Source organism: Oncorhynchus keta, unplaced genomic scaffold, assembly GCF_023373465.1.
Source record: "Oncorhynchus keta strain PuntledgeMale-10-30-2019 unplaced genomic scaffold, Oket_V2 Un_contig_2736_pilon_pilon, whole genome shotgun sequence".
Classification (NCBI taxonomy): domain Eukaryota; kingdom Metazoa; phylum Chordata; class Actinopteri; order Salmoniformes; family Salmonidae; genus Oncorhynchus; species Oncorhynchus keta.
In genome coordinates this window covers 459,773-477,730 of record NW_026285487.1, presented here as the reverse complement: position 1 = coordinate 477,730, position 17,958 = coordinate 459,773, and the positions used below count along the sequence as shown (strand labels likewise).

General features: G+C 42.6%; 1 protein-coding gene and 1 long non-coding RNA gene across 52 annotated transcripts in view; both read left to right on the top strand.

Annotated features, from left to right (window-relative positions):
• Positions 1-373: 373 nt before the first annotated feature.
• On the top strand, positions 374-4,022 carry LOC127922844 (uncharacterized). 2 transcript variants are annotated; one of them, XR_008112542.1, is made up of 4 exons: positions 374-736; positions 1,334-1,460; positions 2,547-2,691; positions 3,901-4,022. It is a non-coding gene; the product is annotated as an uncharacterized LOC127922844 (long non-coding RNA). The 2 variants fall into 2 exon arrangements; XR_008112541.1 differs by lacking the exon at positions 3,901-4,022 and having other exon boundaries at positions 2,547-2,786.
• Positions 4,023-4,492: 470 nt separating this feature from the next.
• Positions 4,493-17,958, top strand: part of si:dkey-109j17.5 (uncharacterized) — a 36,883-nt gene continuing 23,417 nt past the window's right edge. For all 50 annotated transcript variants that reach the window (XR_008112549.1, XR_008112543.1, XR_008112568.1 and 47 more), the window contains exons 1-2: positions 4,493-5,080; positions 16,695-16,928. Coding sequence is in view for 1 of the 50 variants with exons in the window: in XM_035760441.2 (XP_035616334.1) it covers positions 4,931-5,080; positions 16,695-16,928 (384 nt within the window). In the remaining 49 variants the exon portion in view is untranslated. The remainder of the gene's footprint in view (positions 5,081-16,694; positions 16,929-17,958) is intronic.

The window sequence follows — 17,958 nt, the reverse complement described above, 5'->3', positions numbered from 1 at the left end:
GAGGTAGATTTGTACATGAAGGCAGGGTAAAGTGACTAGGCATCAGGATAGATAATAATAAGGTATTAGAGGTAGATATGTACATGAAGGCAGGGTAAAGTGACTAGGCATCAGGATAGATAATAATAAGGTATTTGAGGTAGATGTGTACATGAAGGCAGGGTAAAGTGGCATCAGGATAGATAATAATAAGGTATTTGAGGTAGATATGTACATGAAGGCAGGGTAAATAGACATCAGGATAGATAATAATAAGGTATTTGAGGTCGATATGTACATGAAGGCAGGGTAAAGTGACCAGGCATCAGGATAGATAATAATAAGGTATTTGAGGTAGATATGTACGTGAAGGCAGGGTAAAGTGACGAGGCATCAGGATAGATAATAATAAGGTATTTGAGGTAGATATGTACATGAAGGCAGGGTAAAGTGACTAGACATCAGGATAGATAATAATAAGGTATTTGAGGTAGATATGTACATGAAGGCAGGGTAAAGTGACTAGACATCAGGATAGATAATAATAAGGTATTTGAGGTAGATATGTACATGAAGGCAGGGTAAAGTGACTAGACATCAGGATAGATAATAATAAGGTATTTGAGGTAGATATGTACATGAAGGCAGGGTAAAGTGACTAGACATCAGGATAGATAATAATAAGGTATTTGAGGTAGATATGTACATGAAGGCAGGGTAAAGTGACATCAGGATAGATAATAATAAGGTATTTGAGGTAGATATGTACATGAAGGCAGGGTAAATAGACATCAGGATAGATAATAATAAGGTATTTGAGGTCGATATGTACATGAAGGCAGGGTAAAGTGACCAGGCATCAGGATAGATAATAATAAGGTATTTGAGGTAGATATGTACGTGAAGGCAGGGTAAAGTGACGAGGCATCAGGATAGATAATAATAAGGTATTTGAGGTAGATATGTACATGAAGGCAGGGTAAAGTGACTAGGCATCAGGATAGATAATAATAAGGTATTTGAGGTAGATATGTACATGAAGGCAGGGTAAAGTGACTAGGCATCAGGATAGATAATAATAAGGTATTTGAGGTAGATATGTACATGAAGGCAGGGTAAAGTGACTAGACATAAGGATAGATAATAATAAGGTATTTGAGGTAGATATGTACATGAAGGCAGGGTAAAGAGACATCAGGATAGATAATAATAAGGTATTAGAGGTAGATATGTACATGAAGGCAGGGTAAAGTGACTGGGCATCAGGATAGATAATAATAAGGTATTTGAGGTAGATATGTACATGAAGGCAGGGTAAAGTGACATCAGGATAGATAATAATAAGGTATTTGAGGTAGATATGTACATGAAGGCAGGGTAAAGTGACTAGACATCAGGATAGATAATAATAAGGTATTTGAGGTAGATATGTACATGAAGGCAGGGTAAAGTGACTGGGCATCAGGATAGATAATAATAAGGTATTAGAGGTAGATATGTACATGAAGGCAGGGTAAAGTGACGAGACATCTGTGATTGATAATAATAAGGTATTAGAGGTAGATATGTACATGAAGGCAGGGTAAAGTGACGAGACATCTGTGATTGATAATAATAAGTTATTTGAGGTAGATATGTACATGAAGGCAGGGTAAAGTGACCAGTCATCAGGATAGATAATAATAAGGTATTTGAGGTAGATATGTACATGAAGGCAGGGTAAAGTGACTGGGCATCAGGATAGATAATAATAAGGTATTAGAGGTAGATATGTACATGAAGGCAGGGTAAAGTGACTAGGCATCAGGATAGATAATAATGAGGTATTTGAGGTAGATATGTACATGAAGGCAGGGTAAAGTGACTAGGCATCTGGGATAGATAATAATAAGGTATTTGAGGTAGATGTGTACATGAAGGCACGGTAAAGTGGCCGGGCATCTGGGATAGATAATAATAAGGTATTAGAGGTAGATATGTACATGAAGGCAGGGTAAAGTGACCGGGCATCTGGGATAGATAATAATAAGGTATTTGAGGTAGATATGTACATGAAGGCAGGGTAAAGTGACCGGGCATCTGGGATAGATAATAATAAGGTATTTGAGGTAGATTTGTACATGAAGGCAGGGTAAAGTGACTAGGCATCAGGATAGATAATAATAAGGTATTAGAGGTAGATATGTACATGAAGGCAGGGTAAAGTGACGAGGCATCAGGATAGATAATAATAAGGTATTTGAGGTAGATATGTACATGAAGGCAGGGTAAAGTGACATCAGGATAGATAATAATAAGGTATATGAGGTAGATATGTACATGAAGGCAGGGTAAAGTGACTAGGCATCAGGATAGATAATAATAAGGTATTTGAGGTAGATATGTACATGAAGGCAGGGTAAAGTGACATCAGGATAGATAATAATAAGGTATTTGAGGTAGATATGTACGTGAAGGCAGGGTAAAGTGACTCGGCATCTGGGATTGATAATAATAAGGTATTTGAGGTAGATATGTACATGAAGGCAGGGTAAAGTGACTAGGCATCTGGGATAGATAATAATAAGGTATTTGAGGTAGATATGTACATGAAGGCAGGGTAAAGTGACTAGGCATCAGGATAGATAATAATAAGGTATTTGAGGTAGATATGTACATGAAGGCAGGGTAAAGTGACTAGGCATCAGGATAGATAATAATAAGGTATTTGAGGTAGATATGTACATGAAGGCAGGGTAAAGTGACTAGACATAAGGATAGATAATAATAAGGTATTTGAGGTAGATATGTACATGAAGGCAGGGTAAAGAGACATCAGGATAGATAATAATAAGGTATTAGAGGTAGATATGTACATGAAGGCAGGGTAAAGTGACTGGGCATCAGGATAGATAATAATAAGGTATTTGAGGTAGATATGTACATGAAGGCAGGGTAAAGTGACATCAGGATAGATAATAATAAGGTATTTGAGGTAGATATGTACATGAAGGCAGGGTAAAGTGACTAGACATCAGGATAGATAATAATAAGGTATTTGAGGTAGATATGTACATGAAGGCAGGGTAAAGTGACTGGGCATCAGGATAGATAATAATAAGGTATTAGAGGTAGATATGTACATGAAGGCAGGGTAAAGTGACGAGACATCTGTGATTGATAATAATAAGGTATTAGAGGTAGATATGTACATGAAGGCAGGGTAAAGTGACGAGACATCTGTGATTGATAATAATAAGTTATTTGAGGTAGATATGTACATGAAGGCAGGGTAAAGTGACCAGTCATCAGGATAGATAATAATAAGGTATTTGAGGTAGATATGTACATGAAGGCAGGGTAAAGTGACTAGGCATCAGGATAGATAATAATGAGGTATTTGAGGTAGATATGTACATGAAGGCAGGGTAAAGTGACTAGGCATCAGGATAGATAATAATGAGGTATTTGAGGTAGATATGTACATGAAGGCAGGGTAAAGTGACTAGGCATCTGGGATAGATAATAATAAGGTATTTGAGGTAGATGTGTACATGAAGGCAGGGTAAAGTGGCCGGGCATCTGGGATAGATAATAATAAGGTATTTGAGGTAGATATGTACATGAAGGCAGGGTAAAGTGACCGGGCATCTGGGATAGATAATAATAAGGTATTTGAGGTAGATTTGTACATGAAGGCAGGGTAAAGTGACTAGGCATCAGGATAGATAATAATAAGGTATTAGAGGTAGATATGTACATGAAGGCAGGGTAAAGTGACGAGGCATCAGGATAGATAATAATAAGGTATTTGAGGTAGATATGTACATGAAGGCAGGGTAAAGTGACATCAGGATAGATAATAATAAGGTATATGAGGTAGATATGTACATGAAGGCAGGGTAAAGTGACATCAGGATAGATAATAATAAGGTATTTGAGGTAGATATGTACATGAAGGCAGGGTAAAGTGACTAGGCATCAGGATAGATAATAATAAGGTATTTGAGGTAGATATGTACATGAAGGCAGGGTAAAGTGACATCAGGATAGATAATAATAAGGTATTTGAGGTAGATATGTACGTGAAGGCAGGGTAAAGTGACTCGGCATCTGGGATTGATAATAATAAGGTATTTGAGGTAGATATGTACATGAAGGCAGGGTAAAGTGACTAGGCATCTGGGATAGATAATAATAAGGTATTTGAGGTAGATATGTACATGAAGGCAGGGTAAAGTGACTAGGCATCGGGATAGATAATAAAAGTTTAAAAAAGGCTGTGTTTTTTACACAGTCCAATTTTATTGAGCAATCTGATCAGCTCTGAAAAAAAATCTGATGTGAAAAGATCTGATTTGTTTGGTCATAAAACCAATTAGTGGAATTGGGCTGCCTGTGTATACTAAAAGCAATCAAATTAAAGCAAATTTGACTATAAAATATAGCGTCTACGGTGGGGGAATTATACTGAACGATATATTGAGTTGATCCGGCCGAGCGTTGCCGATAACTGACGAAGTGTTTCGGAAACGCGTATCTGGTTTACTTCCTGGACCAATGGTGGCCGCCATCCTCTGCTAGACCGAAAGCCCAGCCTCCTCGAGTAGCTGGTGCAGTTTGATAACACGGACCAGGCAGGACTGGATAGCTACAGGATTTCAGTGTTTGCAGCGATACTAGATACTTTGTTTAATAGCATGATTCGTGTACGAGCATCGTAGCTAGCTGAAACGCGATAGCTCCAAGGCGCTCTTTTGGCAAGTCGCCTGTTTTAACCCATCTATTGTTGCGCGCGTCTGCCAGCGTTTTGATTACAGTGAGTAGGAAGGAAGAAAACGCACACACCCCTCCGCTCTTATGGTAGTGACTAGAGGGAGGCTCGGGAAAAAGAAAGAATAGGTAGAGAGATCTCGATTGTTGTCTTTTGGAAAGTTGAATCTACTTCCGAGGATAAAGGTTGGTCATCCCAATGGCGTCAATTTCGAAGGTGTCCATTCTGGATTACTTCAACATCGTGTTCGAGGGGGAGAACGGCAAGATCGAGTCCAACTGTAAAGCATGCGGCACCAGGATACAGGCGAAGAGGAGCGTCACATCCAACTTCGTCACACATCTCAAGGTACCGTATAGATCTGTTTTAACTAAGCTGTAGATCTGTCTGACCGTAGGTGACAGTAGGCTATAGGCAGGGTTGGGTGAGTTATTTTCTAAATGTAATCCGTTACTAGTTACCTGTCAAATTGTAATCAGTAAGGTACTTTTTGGATTATCCATACCCAGTAATGTAATCTGATTACATGTAGTTTTAAATTACTTTCAACCTTAAGAGGCATTTTGAAGAAGACAAATGTGTGTTACTAATTTAATGACATCTATTGCAGGATAAGTCCATGTTAAAGATTACATAACTGGCCATATATGGATGTTACATTGTACTTTATGGGCTGGTTATGTAGGCTTCTTCTAACCCATCGCTTTCTACTACATATAATATGATTACATTTTATCTTTATATTAAAAACCAAAGTCCATCAATCAAATGTATTTATAAAGCCCTTCTTACATCAGCTGTTGTCACAAAGTGCTGTACAGAATTTAAGAGCTGGAGTTACTATACAATTTTACCTTTATTTAACTAGGCAAGTCAGTTAAGAACAAATTCTTATTTTCAATGACGGCCTAGGAACAGTGGGTTAACTGCCTGTTCAGGGGCAGAACGACAGATGTGTACCTTGTCAGCTCGGGGATTTGAACTTGCAACCTTTCGGTTACTAGTCCAACTCTTTAACCACTAGGCAACCCTGCCCCAATTATTCCAAACATTGTATACCCTGGGATCTTCAAGAACAGGACTTGGAAATATGGAAGTATAGATCATCCAAATTGATTTACCTGAGCATAACCCCAAACTGGATTTATTAGCCAGACCTACTCTGTTGATTAGGATTTTGTTGTCATAGAGGGCTGATTTGGCTCATTGATTTAAGTTGAAAAATAAATGCTACGCTCATGGAATGGCATGCTTTGAGCACTACTGAAAAGTGCTATTTACATGTGAAAAATGAATGCCATATTCTGAATTTGCTATCGGCCTATTGTTTACCTTTTTGTTGGTGACACTTTGATATCTTGGTAATATGCAGCTGTTTAAAGGGCAAATCCACAGAAGAAACAGAAGCAACAAAGATACAATGACAAAACGGTCGCCCCGTCTCTGTTTTGGTGAAAAGCTGAGGGATGGGTCAAATGTAACCACTCTCAGAGTAATAGAGAGAGCTGTTGATGTAAGGACTGACCATCCATGATATCAACACTGTTTTAACCATGCTATGAGGCTATACAGTGTTTGTTTACATTTACAGTGTTTACAAACATTGGAGTAAAACAAGCATATATTTTGGGTTCTCATGGAGTTTGTCAGTTGAACTAAGCTCATGAGGCTAATAATAAGTTATATTCTTCAAGAATCAATGGACATGTATACAGTACCAGTCAAAAGTTTGGACACATCTACTCATTCTAGGATTTTTCTTTATTTTTAATATGTTCTACATTGTCGAATAGTAATGAAGACATCAAAACTATTAAATAACACATGGAATCATGTAGTAACCAAAGATTCACCGTCTTCTAAACGTCTTCTAAACGTCTTCTAAATGGTGGCTATTCACCGTCTTCTAAATGTCTTCTAAACGGTGGCTATTCACCGTCTTCTAAACGTCTTCTAAACGTCTTCTAAACGGTGGCTATTCACCGTCTTCTAAATGTCTTCTAAACGGTGGCTATTCACCGTCTTCTAAATGTCTTCTAAACGTCTTCTAAACGGTGGCTATTCACCGTCTTCTAAACGTCTTCTAAACGGTGACTATTCACCGTCTTCTAAATGTCTTCTAAACGGTGGCTATTCACCGTCTTCTAAATGTCTTCTAAACGGTGACTATTCACCGTCTTCTAAATGTCTTCTAAACGGTGGCTATTCACCGTCTTCTAAATGTCTTCTAAACGGTGGCTATTCACCGTCTTCTAAATGTCTTCTAAACGTCTTCTAAACGGTGGCTATTCACCGTCTTCTAAACGTCTTCTAAACGGTGACTATTCACCGTCTTCTAAATGTCTTCTAAACGGTGGCTATTCACCGTCTTCTAAATGTCTTCTAAACGTCTTCTAAACGGTGGCTATTCACCGTCTTCTAAATGTCTTCTAAACGGTGGCTATTCACCGTCTTCTAAATGTCTTCTAAACGGTGGCTATTCACCGTCTTCTAAATGTCTTCTAAACGGTGGCTATTCACTGTCTTCTAAATGTCTTCTAAACGTCTTCTAAACGGTGGCTATTCACCGTCTTCTAAATGTCTTCTAAACGGTGGCTATTCACCGTCTTCTAAATGTCTTCTAAACGGTGGCTATTCACCGTCTTCTAAATGTCTTCTAAACGTCTTCTAAACGGTGGCTATTCACCGTCTTCTAAATGTCTTCTAAACGTCTTCTAAACGGTGGCTATTCACCGTCTTCTAAATGTCTTCTAAACGGTGGCTATTCACCGTCTTCTAAATGTTTTCTAAACGGTGGCTATTCACCGTCTTCTAAATGTCTTCTAAACGGTGGCTATTCACCGTCTTCTAAATGTCTTCTAAACGTCTTCTAAACGGTGGCTATTCACCGTCTTCTAAATGTCTTCTAAACGTCTTCTAAACGGTGGCTATTCACCGTCTTCTAAACGTCTTCTAAACGTCTTCTAAACGGTGGCTATTCACCGTCTTCTAAATGTCTTCTAAACGGTGGCTATTCACCGTCTTCTAAATGTCTTCTAAACGTCTTCTAAACGGTGGCTATTCACCGTCTTCTAAATGTCTTCTAAACGGTGGCTATTCACCGTCTTCTAAACGTCTTCTAAACGGTGGCTATTCACCGTCTTCTAAATGTCTTCTAAACGTCTTCTAAACGGTGGCTATTCACCGTCTTCTAAATGTCTTCTAAACGTCTTCTAAACGGTGGCTATTCACCGTCTTCTAAACGGTGGCTATTCACCGTCTTCTAAACGTCTTCTAAACGGTGGCTATTCACCGTCTTCTAAACGTCTTCTAAACGGTGGCTATTCACCGTCTTCTAAATGTCTTCTAAACGTCTTCTAAACGGTGGCTATTCACCGTCTTCTAAATGTCTTCTAAATGGTGGCTATTCACCGTCTTCTAAATGTCTTCTAAACGGTGGCTATTCACCGTCTTCTAAATGTCTTCTAAACGGTGGCTATTCACCGTCTTCTAAATGTCTTCTAAACGGTGGCTATTCACCGTCTTCTAAATGTCTTCTAAACGGTGGCTATTCACCGTCTTCTAAACGTCTTCTAAACGTCTTCTAAACGGTGGCTATTCACCGTCTTCTAAACGTCTTCTAAACGGTGGCTATTCACCGTCTTCTAAATGTCTTCTAAACGTCTTCTAAACGGTGGCTATTCACCGTCTTCTAAACGTCTTCTAAACGTCTTCTAAACGTCTTCTAAACGGTGGCTATTCACCGTCTTCTAAACGGTGACTACTTCTTCTAAGTAGCCACCGTTTGCCTTGAGGACAGCTTTGCACACTGTTGGCATTCTCTCAACCAGCTTCATGAGGTAGTCACCGGGAATGCATTTCAATTAACAAGTGTGCCTTGTTAATTTGTGGAAATCCTTTCCTTAATGCATTTGAGCCAATCACTTGTCTTGTGACAAGGTAGGGGTGGTATACAGAAGGTTATTTAGTAAAATAACAAGTCTATATTATGGCAAGAACAGCTCATATAAGCAAAGATAAATGACAGTCCATTATTACTTTAAAACATGAAGGTCAGTAAATCTGTAAAATGTCAAGAACTTTGAACATTTATTCAAGTGCAGTCGCAAAAACCATCAAGCGCAATGATGAAACTGGCTCTCACGAGGACCACCACAGGAATGGAAGACCCAGAATTACCTCTGCTGCAGAGGATACGTTCATTAGAGTTAACTGCATCTCAGATTGCAGCCCAAATAAATGCTTCACAGAATGCAAGTAAGACACATCTCAACATCAACTGTTCAGAGGAGACTGTGTGAATCCCGCTTTCATTGTTGAATTGCTGCAAAGGAACCACTACTAAAGGACATCAATGAGAAGAAGAGACTTACTTGGGCCAAGAAACATGAGCATTGGACATTAGACTGGTGGAAGTCTGTCCTTTGGTCTGATGAGTAAAAATGTGAGATTTTGGATTCCAACCACCATGTCTTTGAGACGCAGAGGAGGTAAACGACTGATCTCCGCATGTTCCCACTGTGAAGTATGGAGGAGGTGTGATGTTGTGAGAGTGCATTGCTGCCTACACAGTCAGTGATTTTATTTAGAATTCAAGGCACACTTAATCAGCAGGCCTACCACAGCATTCTGCAGCGATACTCCATGCCATCTGGTTTGCGCTTAGTGAGACTATCAGTTGTTCTTCTACTGGACAATGACCCAACACACCTCCAGGTTGTGTAAGGACTATTTGACCAAGAAGGAAATATTATGGAGTGCTGCGTCAGATGACCTGGCCTCCACAATTATCCCATCTCAACCCAATTGAGATGGTTTGGGATGAGTTGGAACCCAGAGTGAAGGAAAAGCAGCCAACAAGTTCTCAGCATATGTGGGAACTCCTTCAAGACTGTTAAAAAAGCATTCCAGGTGAAGCTGGTTGAGAGAATGGCAAGTGTGCAAAGCTGTCATCAAGCCTAATGGTGGCTACTTTGAAGAATCTAAAATATAAGGCAGATTTGGATTTGTGTAACACCATGGATTACAGGCAACATCCGCATCGAGCTAAAGGCTAGAGCTGCCACTTTCAAGTAGCAGGACACTAATCCGGACGCTGATAAGAAATCCTGCTACACCCTCAGACGAACCATCAAACAGGCAAAGCGTGGATACAGGATTAATATTGAATCCTACTACACTGGCTCTGACGCTCGTGGGATGTGGCAGGGCTAGAAGAATATTCCGGACTACAAAGGGAAAGCCAGCCGCGAGCTGCTTTGACATGTTAATAGATTATATTTATCAATTAACATAATGCAAAGGGAGTGAACAGAAAAATAATCTAAATCAAATCCATATTTGGTGTGACCACCCTTTGCTTTCAAAACAGCATCAATTGTTGTAGGTACACTTGCGCAAAGTCAGGGATTTTGTAGGCATATGTAACAGTATAACTTTAGACTGTCCCCTCGCCCATACCCGGGCGCGAACCAGGGACCCTCTGCACACATCAACAACAGTCACCCACGAAGCATCGTTACCCATCGCTCCACAAAATCCACGGCTCTTGCAGAGCAAGGGGAACCACTACTTCAAGGTCTCAGAGCAAGTCACGTCACCGATTGAAACACTATTTAGCGCGCACCACCGCTAACTAAGCTAGCGTTTCACATTCGTTACACATATGGTCAGGTGTATATTTAAACAATTATACCAAACAGGTGCTAATGATCATCAATTCATTATGTAGGTTGAAACACAGTCATTAACTGAAACAGCTGTGTAGGAGGAATAAAACTGGGTGAGGAACAGCCAAACTCAGCTAACAAGGTGAGGTTGCTGAAGACAGTTTACTGTCAAAGTCAAGACTGAGTACAGCAACAAGACACAGGATAGTTATACTGCCTCAGCAAGGTCTCTCCCAGGCAGACATTTCAAGGCAGACAGGGGTTTCCAGATGTGCTGTCCAAGCTCTTTTTGAAGAAGCACAAAGAAACGGGCAACGTTGAGGACCGTAGACACAGTGGTGAGCCAAGGAAACTTACTGCAGCAGATGAAAGACGCATCATGCTTACTTCCCTTCGCAATCAGATGTCCAACAGTGCCATCAGCTCAGAATTGGCAGAAAACAGTGAAACTCTGGTACACCCATCTACTGTTCAGAGAAGTCTGGTCAGAAGTGGCCTTCATGGAAGACTTGCAGCCAAAAATCCATACCTCCGACGTGGAAACAAAACCAAGCGGACTCAACTAGCACGAAAACACAGGAACTGGGGTGCAGAAAAATGGCAGCAGGTGCTCTGAACTGATGAGTCAACATTTTAAATATTTGGCTGTAGCAGAAGGCAGTTTGTTCGCTGAAGGGCTGGAGAGGGGTACACGAATGAGTGTCTGCAGGCAAAAATTAAGCATGGTGAAGGTTCCTTGCATGTTTGGGGCTGCATTTCTGCCAATGGAGTTGGGGATTCAGTCAGAATTAATGGTATCCTCAATGCTGAGAAGTACAGGCAGATACTTATCCACCATGCAATACCAATAAGGAGGCATCTGATTGGCCCAAAATGTATTCCTGCAGCATGACAACAACCCCAAACACAGTTCTTAATGACTTTCGCTGTATCTTCAGCGTAAAGAAGAACAATGAGTCCTGGATGTGATGGTATGGCCCCCACAGCCGTGACATCGAGGAGTCTGTCTGGGATTACACGAGGAGGGAGAAGCACCTGAGGCTGCCTAAATCCACAGAAGAACTGTGGTAGGTTCTTCAAGATGTTTAGGCCAACCTACCAGCTGAGTTCCTTCAAAAACGGTGTGCAAGTGAACCTAGGAGAATGGATGCTGTTTTGAAGGCAAAGGGAGGTCACCCCAAATATTGATTTGATGTTGAGTTTTCTTCTGTTCACTCACTTTGCATTTTGTTAATTGAAAAATGTAAACCATTAACATGTCTAGTTTTGAAAGCATTCTTACTTTACAGTATTTTTCTTCACTCCTGCCTGAAACTTTTACACAATACTGTACATGTTTCAAGCAGACCACCAAAGTCCAAGGAAGCGAAGGTAATCCTCCCTAAATGATTACCGTCCTGTAGCACTCACGTCGGTAGCCGTGAAGTGCTTTGAAAGGCTGGTCATGGCTCACATCAACAGCATCATCCTAGATACCCTAGACCCACTCCAATTCGCATACCGCCCTAACATATCCACAGGTGATGCAATCTCAATTGTACTACAAACTGCCCTTTTCCACCTGTGAAAAGTGAGAATGCTGTTCATTTACTCAGCTTTCAACACCATTGTCTTACTCACATTGAAGAACAGGGCTCCGGGCAGCCGAGCGGAAATGGAGGAAAACTCGCCTCCCTGCGGACCTGGCATCCTTTCACTCCCTCCTCTCTACATTTTCCTCCTCTGTCTCTGCTGCTAAAGCCACTTTCTACCATTCTAAATTCCAAGCATCTGCCTCTAACCCTAGGAAGCTCTTTGCCACCTTCTCCTCCCTCCTGAATCCTCCTCCCCCCCCTCCCTCCTCCCTCTCTGCAGATGACTTCGTCAACCATTTTGAAAAGAAGGTCAATGACATCCGATCCTCGTTTGCTAAGTCAAACGACACCGCTGGTTCTGCTCACACTGCCCTACCCTATGCTCTGACCTCTTTCTCCCTCTCTCTCCAGATGAAATCTCGCGTCTTGTGACGGCCGGCCGCCCAACAACCTGCCCGCTTGACCCTATCCCCTCCTCTCTTCTCCAGACCATTTCCGGAGACCTTCTCCCTTACCTCACCTCGCTCATCAACTCATCCCTGACCGCTGGCTACGTCCCTCCCGTCTTCAAGAGAGCGAGAGTTGCACCCCTTCTGAAAAAACCTACACTCGATCCCTCCGATGTCAACAACTACAGACCAGTATCCCTTCTCTCTTTTCTCTCCAAAACTCTTGAGCGTGCCGTCCTTGGCCAGCTCTACCGCTATCTCTCTCAGAATGACCTTCTTGATCCAAATCAGTCAGGTTTCAAGACTAGTCATTCAACTGAGACTGCTCTTCTCTGTATCACGGAGGCGCTCCGCACTGCTAAAGTTAACTCTCTCTCCTCTGCTCTCATCCTTCTAGACCTATCGGCTGCCTTCGATACTGTGAACCATCAGATCCTCCTCTCCACCCTCTCCGAGTTGGGCATCTCCGGCGCGGCCCACGCTTGGATTGCGTCCTACCTGACAGGTCGCTCCTACCAGGTGGCGTGGCGAGAATCTGTCTCCTCACCACGCGCTCTCACCACTGGTGTCCCCCAGGGCTCTGTTCTAGGCCCTCTCTTATTCTCGCTATACACCAAGTCACTTGGCTCTGTCATAACCTCACATGGTCTCTCCTATCATTGCTATGCAGACGACACACAATTAATCTTCTCCTTTCCCCCTTCTGATGACCAGGTGGCGAATCGCATCTCTGCATGTCTGGCAGACATATCAGTGTGGATGACGGATCACCACCTCAAGCTGAACCTCAGCAAGACGGAGCTCCTCTTCCTCCCGGGGAAGGACTGCCCGTTCCATGATCTCGCCATCACGGTTGACAACTCCATTGTGTCCTCCTCCCAGAGCGCTAAGAACCTTGGCGTGATCCTGGACAACACCCTGACGTTCTCAACTAACATCAAGGCGGTGTCCCGTTCCTGTAGGTTCATGCTCTACAACATCCGCAGAGTACGACCCTGCCTCACACAGGAAGCGGCGCAGGTCCTAATCCAGGCACTTGTCATCTCCCGTCTTGATTACTGCAACTCGCTGTTGGCTGGGCTCCCTGCCTGTGCCATTAAACCCCTACAACTCATCCAGAACGCCGCAGCCCGTCTGGTGTTCAACCTTCCCAAGTTCTCTCACGTCACCCCGCTCCTCCGCTCTCTCCACTGGCTTCCAGTTGAAGCTCGCATCCGCTACAAGACCATGGTGCTCGCCTACGGAGCTGTGAGGGGAACGGCACCTCAGTACCTCCAGGCTCTGATCAGGCCCTACACCCAAACAAGGGCACTGCGTTCATCCACCTCTGGCCTGCTCGCCTCCCTACCACTGAGTCCTGTAGCTCAGTTGGTAGAGCATGGCGCTTGTAACGCCAGGGTAGTGGGTTCGATTCCCGGGACCACCCATACGTAGAATGTATGCACACATGATTGTAAGTCGCTTTGGATAAAAGCGTCCGCTAAATGGCATATATTATTATTATTATTATTAGGAAGTACAGTTCCCGCTCAGCCCAGTCAAAACTGTTCGCTGCTCTGGCCCCCCAATGGTGGAACAAACTCCCTCACGACGCCAGGACAGCGGAGTCAATCACCACCTTCCGGAGACACCTGAAACCCCACCTCTTCAAGGAATACCTAGGATAGGGTAAGTAAGGGTAAGTAATCCTTCTCAGCCCCCCAACAAGATTTAGATGCAAGTGGCTGTTCCACTGGTTGTCATAAGGTGTATGCACCAATTTGTAAGTCGCTCTGGATAAGAGCGTCTGCTAAATGACTTAAATGTAAATGTAATGTAAATGTAAATGAGAGGTTGTTGTCCTGGTACCATACTGCCAGATCTCTCTGACTGCCTCTCTTTAGGCTATCTCATCGTTGTCTGTGATCAGACCTACCGACGTTGTGTCGTCTGCAAACTTAATAATGGTGTTGGAGTCGTGCCTGGCCGTGCAGTCATGAGTGAACAGGGAGTATAGGAGGAGACTGAGCACGCACCCCTGAGGGGCTTCAGTGTTGATGATCAGCGTGAAAGATGTGTTGCTACCGACCCTCACCACCTGGGGGCGGCCCGTCAGGAAGTCCAGGATCCAGTTGCAGAGGGAGGTGTTTATTGCCAGGGTTCATAGCTTAGTAATGAGCATTTAGAGCACTATGGTGTTGAACTCTGAGCTGTAGTTAATGAATAACATTGCAGGGTTTCTTATAAGCTTCCAGGTTAGAGTCCCGCACCTTGAAAGCGGCAGCTCTACCCTTTAGCTCATTGCGAATGTTGCCTGTAATCCATGGCTTCTGGTTGGGGTATGTACGTACGGTCACCGTGGGGACAACGTCCTCGATGCACTTATTGATAAAGCCAGTGACTGATGTGGTGTACTCCTCAATGCCATCAGAATAATCCCGGGAACATATTCCAGTCTGTGATAGCAAAACATTCCTGTAGTTTAGCATCTGCTTCATCTGACCGTTTGTTAGAAACCAAGTCACCGGTGCTTCCTGCTTTCATTTTTGTTTGTAAGCAGGAATCAGGAGGATAGAGTTGTGGTCGGTTTTACCACCTGGAGGGTGAGGGAGAGCTTTGTTTCGATGAAACATGAGATATTACAGTTTTTGATGTCCTGATATTCGTGATCGTACCTCGTCTAATTTGTTGTTTAATGATTGTACGTTGGCAAGTAATACCGATGGTAAGGGCAGATTTCCCACTCGCCGTCGGCGGATCCTCACAAGGCAACCAGGCCTGTGTCCTCTATACCTCCGTCTCTTTCTCCTGCCAATGACGGGGATTTCGGCGTTGTCGGGTGTCTGAAGTACGTCCTGCGCATCCAGTTTGTTGAAGAAAAAAAATCTGTCTAATCCGAGTTGAGTGATCGCTGTCCTGATATCCAGAAGCTCTTTGTCTAATCTGAGGTGAGTGATCGCTGTCCTGATATCCAGAAGCTCTTTGTCTAATCCGAGTTGAGTGATCGCTGTCCTGAATCCAGAAGCTTTTTGTCTAATCCGAGGTGAGTGATCGCTGTCCTGAATCCAGAAGCTCTTTGTCTAATCCGAGGTGAGTGATCGCTGTCCCGATATCCAGAAACTCTTTGTCTAATCCGAGATGAGTGATCGCTGTCCCGATATCCAGAAACTCTTTGTCTAATCCGAGGTGAGTGATCGCTGTCCTGATTTCCAGAAGCTCTTTGTCTAATCCGAGGTGAGTGATCTCTGTCCTGATATCCAGAAGCTCTTTGTCTAATCCGAGGTGAGTGATCTCTGTCCTGATATCCAGAAGCTCTTTGTCTAATCCGAGGTGAGTGATCGCTGTCCTCTTTTATCAGAGTGAAATAGATTGAGCAATAAAAGCTCCACTTTTATTCCATAGGCTGGGATCTGCACTGTGCAGCTGTTGCAAGTGCGCATTCTTCACTGGCTGTCCACTGGTTTCAAAAACAATGATTGATGGGCATCATAAACGTATTGAATTCAACCATTATTGGGTTCAAATACATATTTACATTTGTGAACAGCCGTCCACAACAACCAAAATGGGCAAATAGCTAAATGAGACAGCGCATTGATGTGAATTACACTGCTGCTATGTAGATATCAATAATAAGTGATATCCGTATTTCCGTAGACCACACTGCTGTCATCCTCTAAACGTTTATTCAAGTTGGATAATCTTTGGATGCCAATAGCAGTCGCATCATTGGAAGACATAGCTTGCACTGTCGCCTTCAAAAGCCTTTTCCTGCTCTTTCCCCGTGATCCATCAAACAAAAAAAAACAAAAAAAATCCTCAAAGTAATCAAGTTCTTCAAAAGTATCTTAACTAAGGTATAGATCTGGGTGTCTGACAGTAGGAGACAACAGGTACAGCAGGTTATAGGTCTGTCTTAACTAAGGTATACATCTGTCTGTCTGGGTGGCTGACAGAAGGTGACAACAGGTACAGCAGGTTATAGGTCTGTCTTAACTAAGGTATACATCTGTCTGTCTGGGTGGCTGACAGAAGGTGACAACAGGTACAGTAGGCTACTGGCTGTGATAGATACAGTATTGTCTGTGTATGAAACTGATTGCAAAGTTAAGAATGCACATTGTATTCCATAGGGATAGGTAGAAGCAGGCTGCGGCTGAATTCTACAGTTCTTGTTTGTCTCTGTGTGAAATTTGATTTTATTAATCAATATCAAATCTAAAAACATTGCAATAGGTAGTCTGTCTGAAATTTGATCATCAGAATTACACACTCTCTCTCGTTTCTACAGAGGAAGCACCAGGCGATGTACGATGAGTTTGTAAAGAAGAAGGATATGAAGCGAGAAGCATACTCCTCATCTTCCTCCTCCCTCAATCCCTACTCCTCATCCTCCCTTCACAGCCTGGCCAACGGAGGAGGCCATCGCTGCAATCACTCCACCGCTGGGGGGGTGGGAGGAGGGGGAGGAAGAGAGGGAGCAGGAGAAGGGGTGACGAAGTTCCACAGACACGACCCTCGCCAGGTGTGTGTGTGTGTGTGTGCGTCCATGGTAACGGAATTACATTTTGACTCATTTTTTTACTTAAACATTTTTGCCAAACAAAAACTATTGATATAAAAGTTTAACAAATTAAAGTCTATGAACAAGGACTACTTTTAACAATTTCCACTGACAAATTCGTTTTAGTAAATTTAGTGTCAGAACTGTGTAAACAGTTAGTAAAATCAGTTTTTTTGTGCAACCACATTTTCCAAAAAAGTATCTGCTCTGAAATAATATTCAAAGATGTCTGCAGAAATAATGGGGTGTCAGCTATTACATGGCACCGTGAGTTTTCTCTTTTGGCAATTGAACTACAATTAGTGAAGTGGATCGACACCCGATAACAGAATGACGTCATGGGTCCCTGATCTGTACAATACAGAAATGCATCATTATGGCTTCAATGTTGTTCTCCTCATGTTCCATAAGTTTGGACATCCACAGTTTTGGTCAGTAGAGTAGAGTAGAGTAGAGTAGAGTAGAGTAGAGTAGAGTAGAGTAGAGGTCAGTAGACTAGGATTCAGTTCGGTAGAGTAGAGTAGAGGTCAGTAGACTAGGATTCAGTATGGTAGGCTAGGATTCAGTTCGGTAGAGTAGAGTTTAGTACAGTAGACTAGGATTCAGTACGGTAGGCTAGGATTCAGTACAGTAGGGTAGAGTTTAGTACAGTAGACTAGGATTCAGTACGGTAGGCTAGGATTCAGTACAGTAGACTAGGATTCAGTACAGTAGGGTAGAGTTTAGTACAGTAGACTAGGATTCAGTATGGTAGGGTAGAGTGTAGTACAGTAGACTAGGATTCAGTACGGTAGGGTAGAGTTTAGTACAGTAGACTACGATTCAGTACGGTAGGGTAGAGTTTAGTACAGTAGACTAGGATTCAGTACGGTAGGGTAGAGTTTAGTACAGTAGACTAGGATTCAGTACGGTAGGGTAGAGTTTAGTACAGTAGACTAGGATTCAGTACGGTAGGGTAGAGTTTAGTACAGTAGACTAGGATTCAGTACGG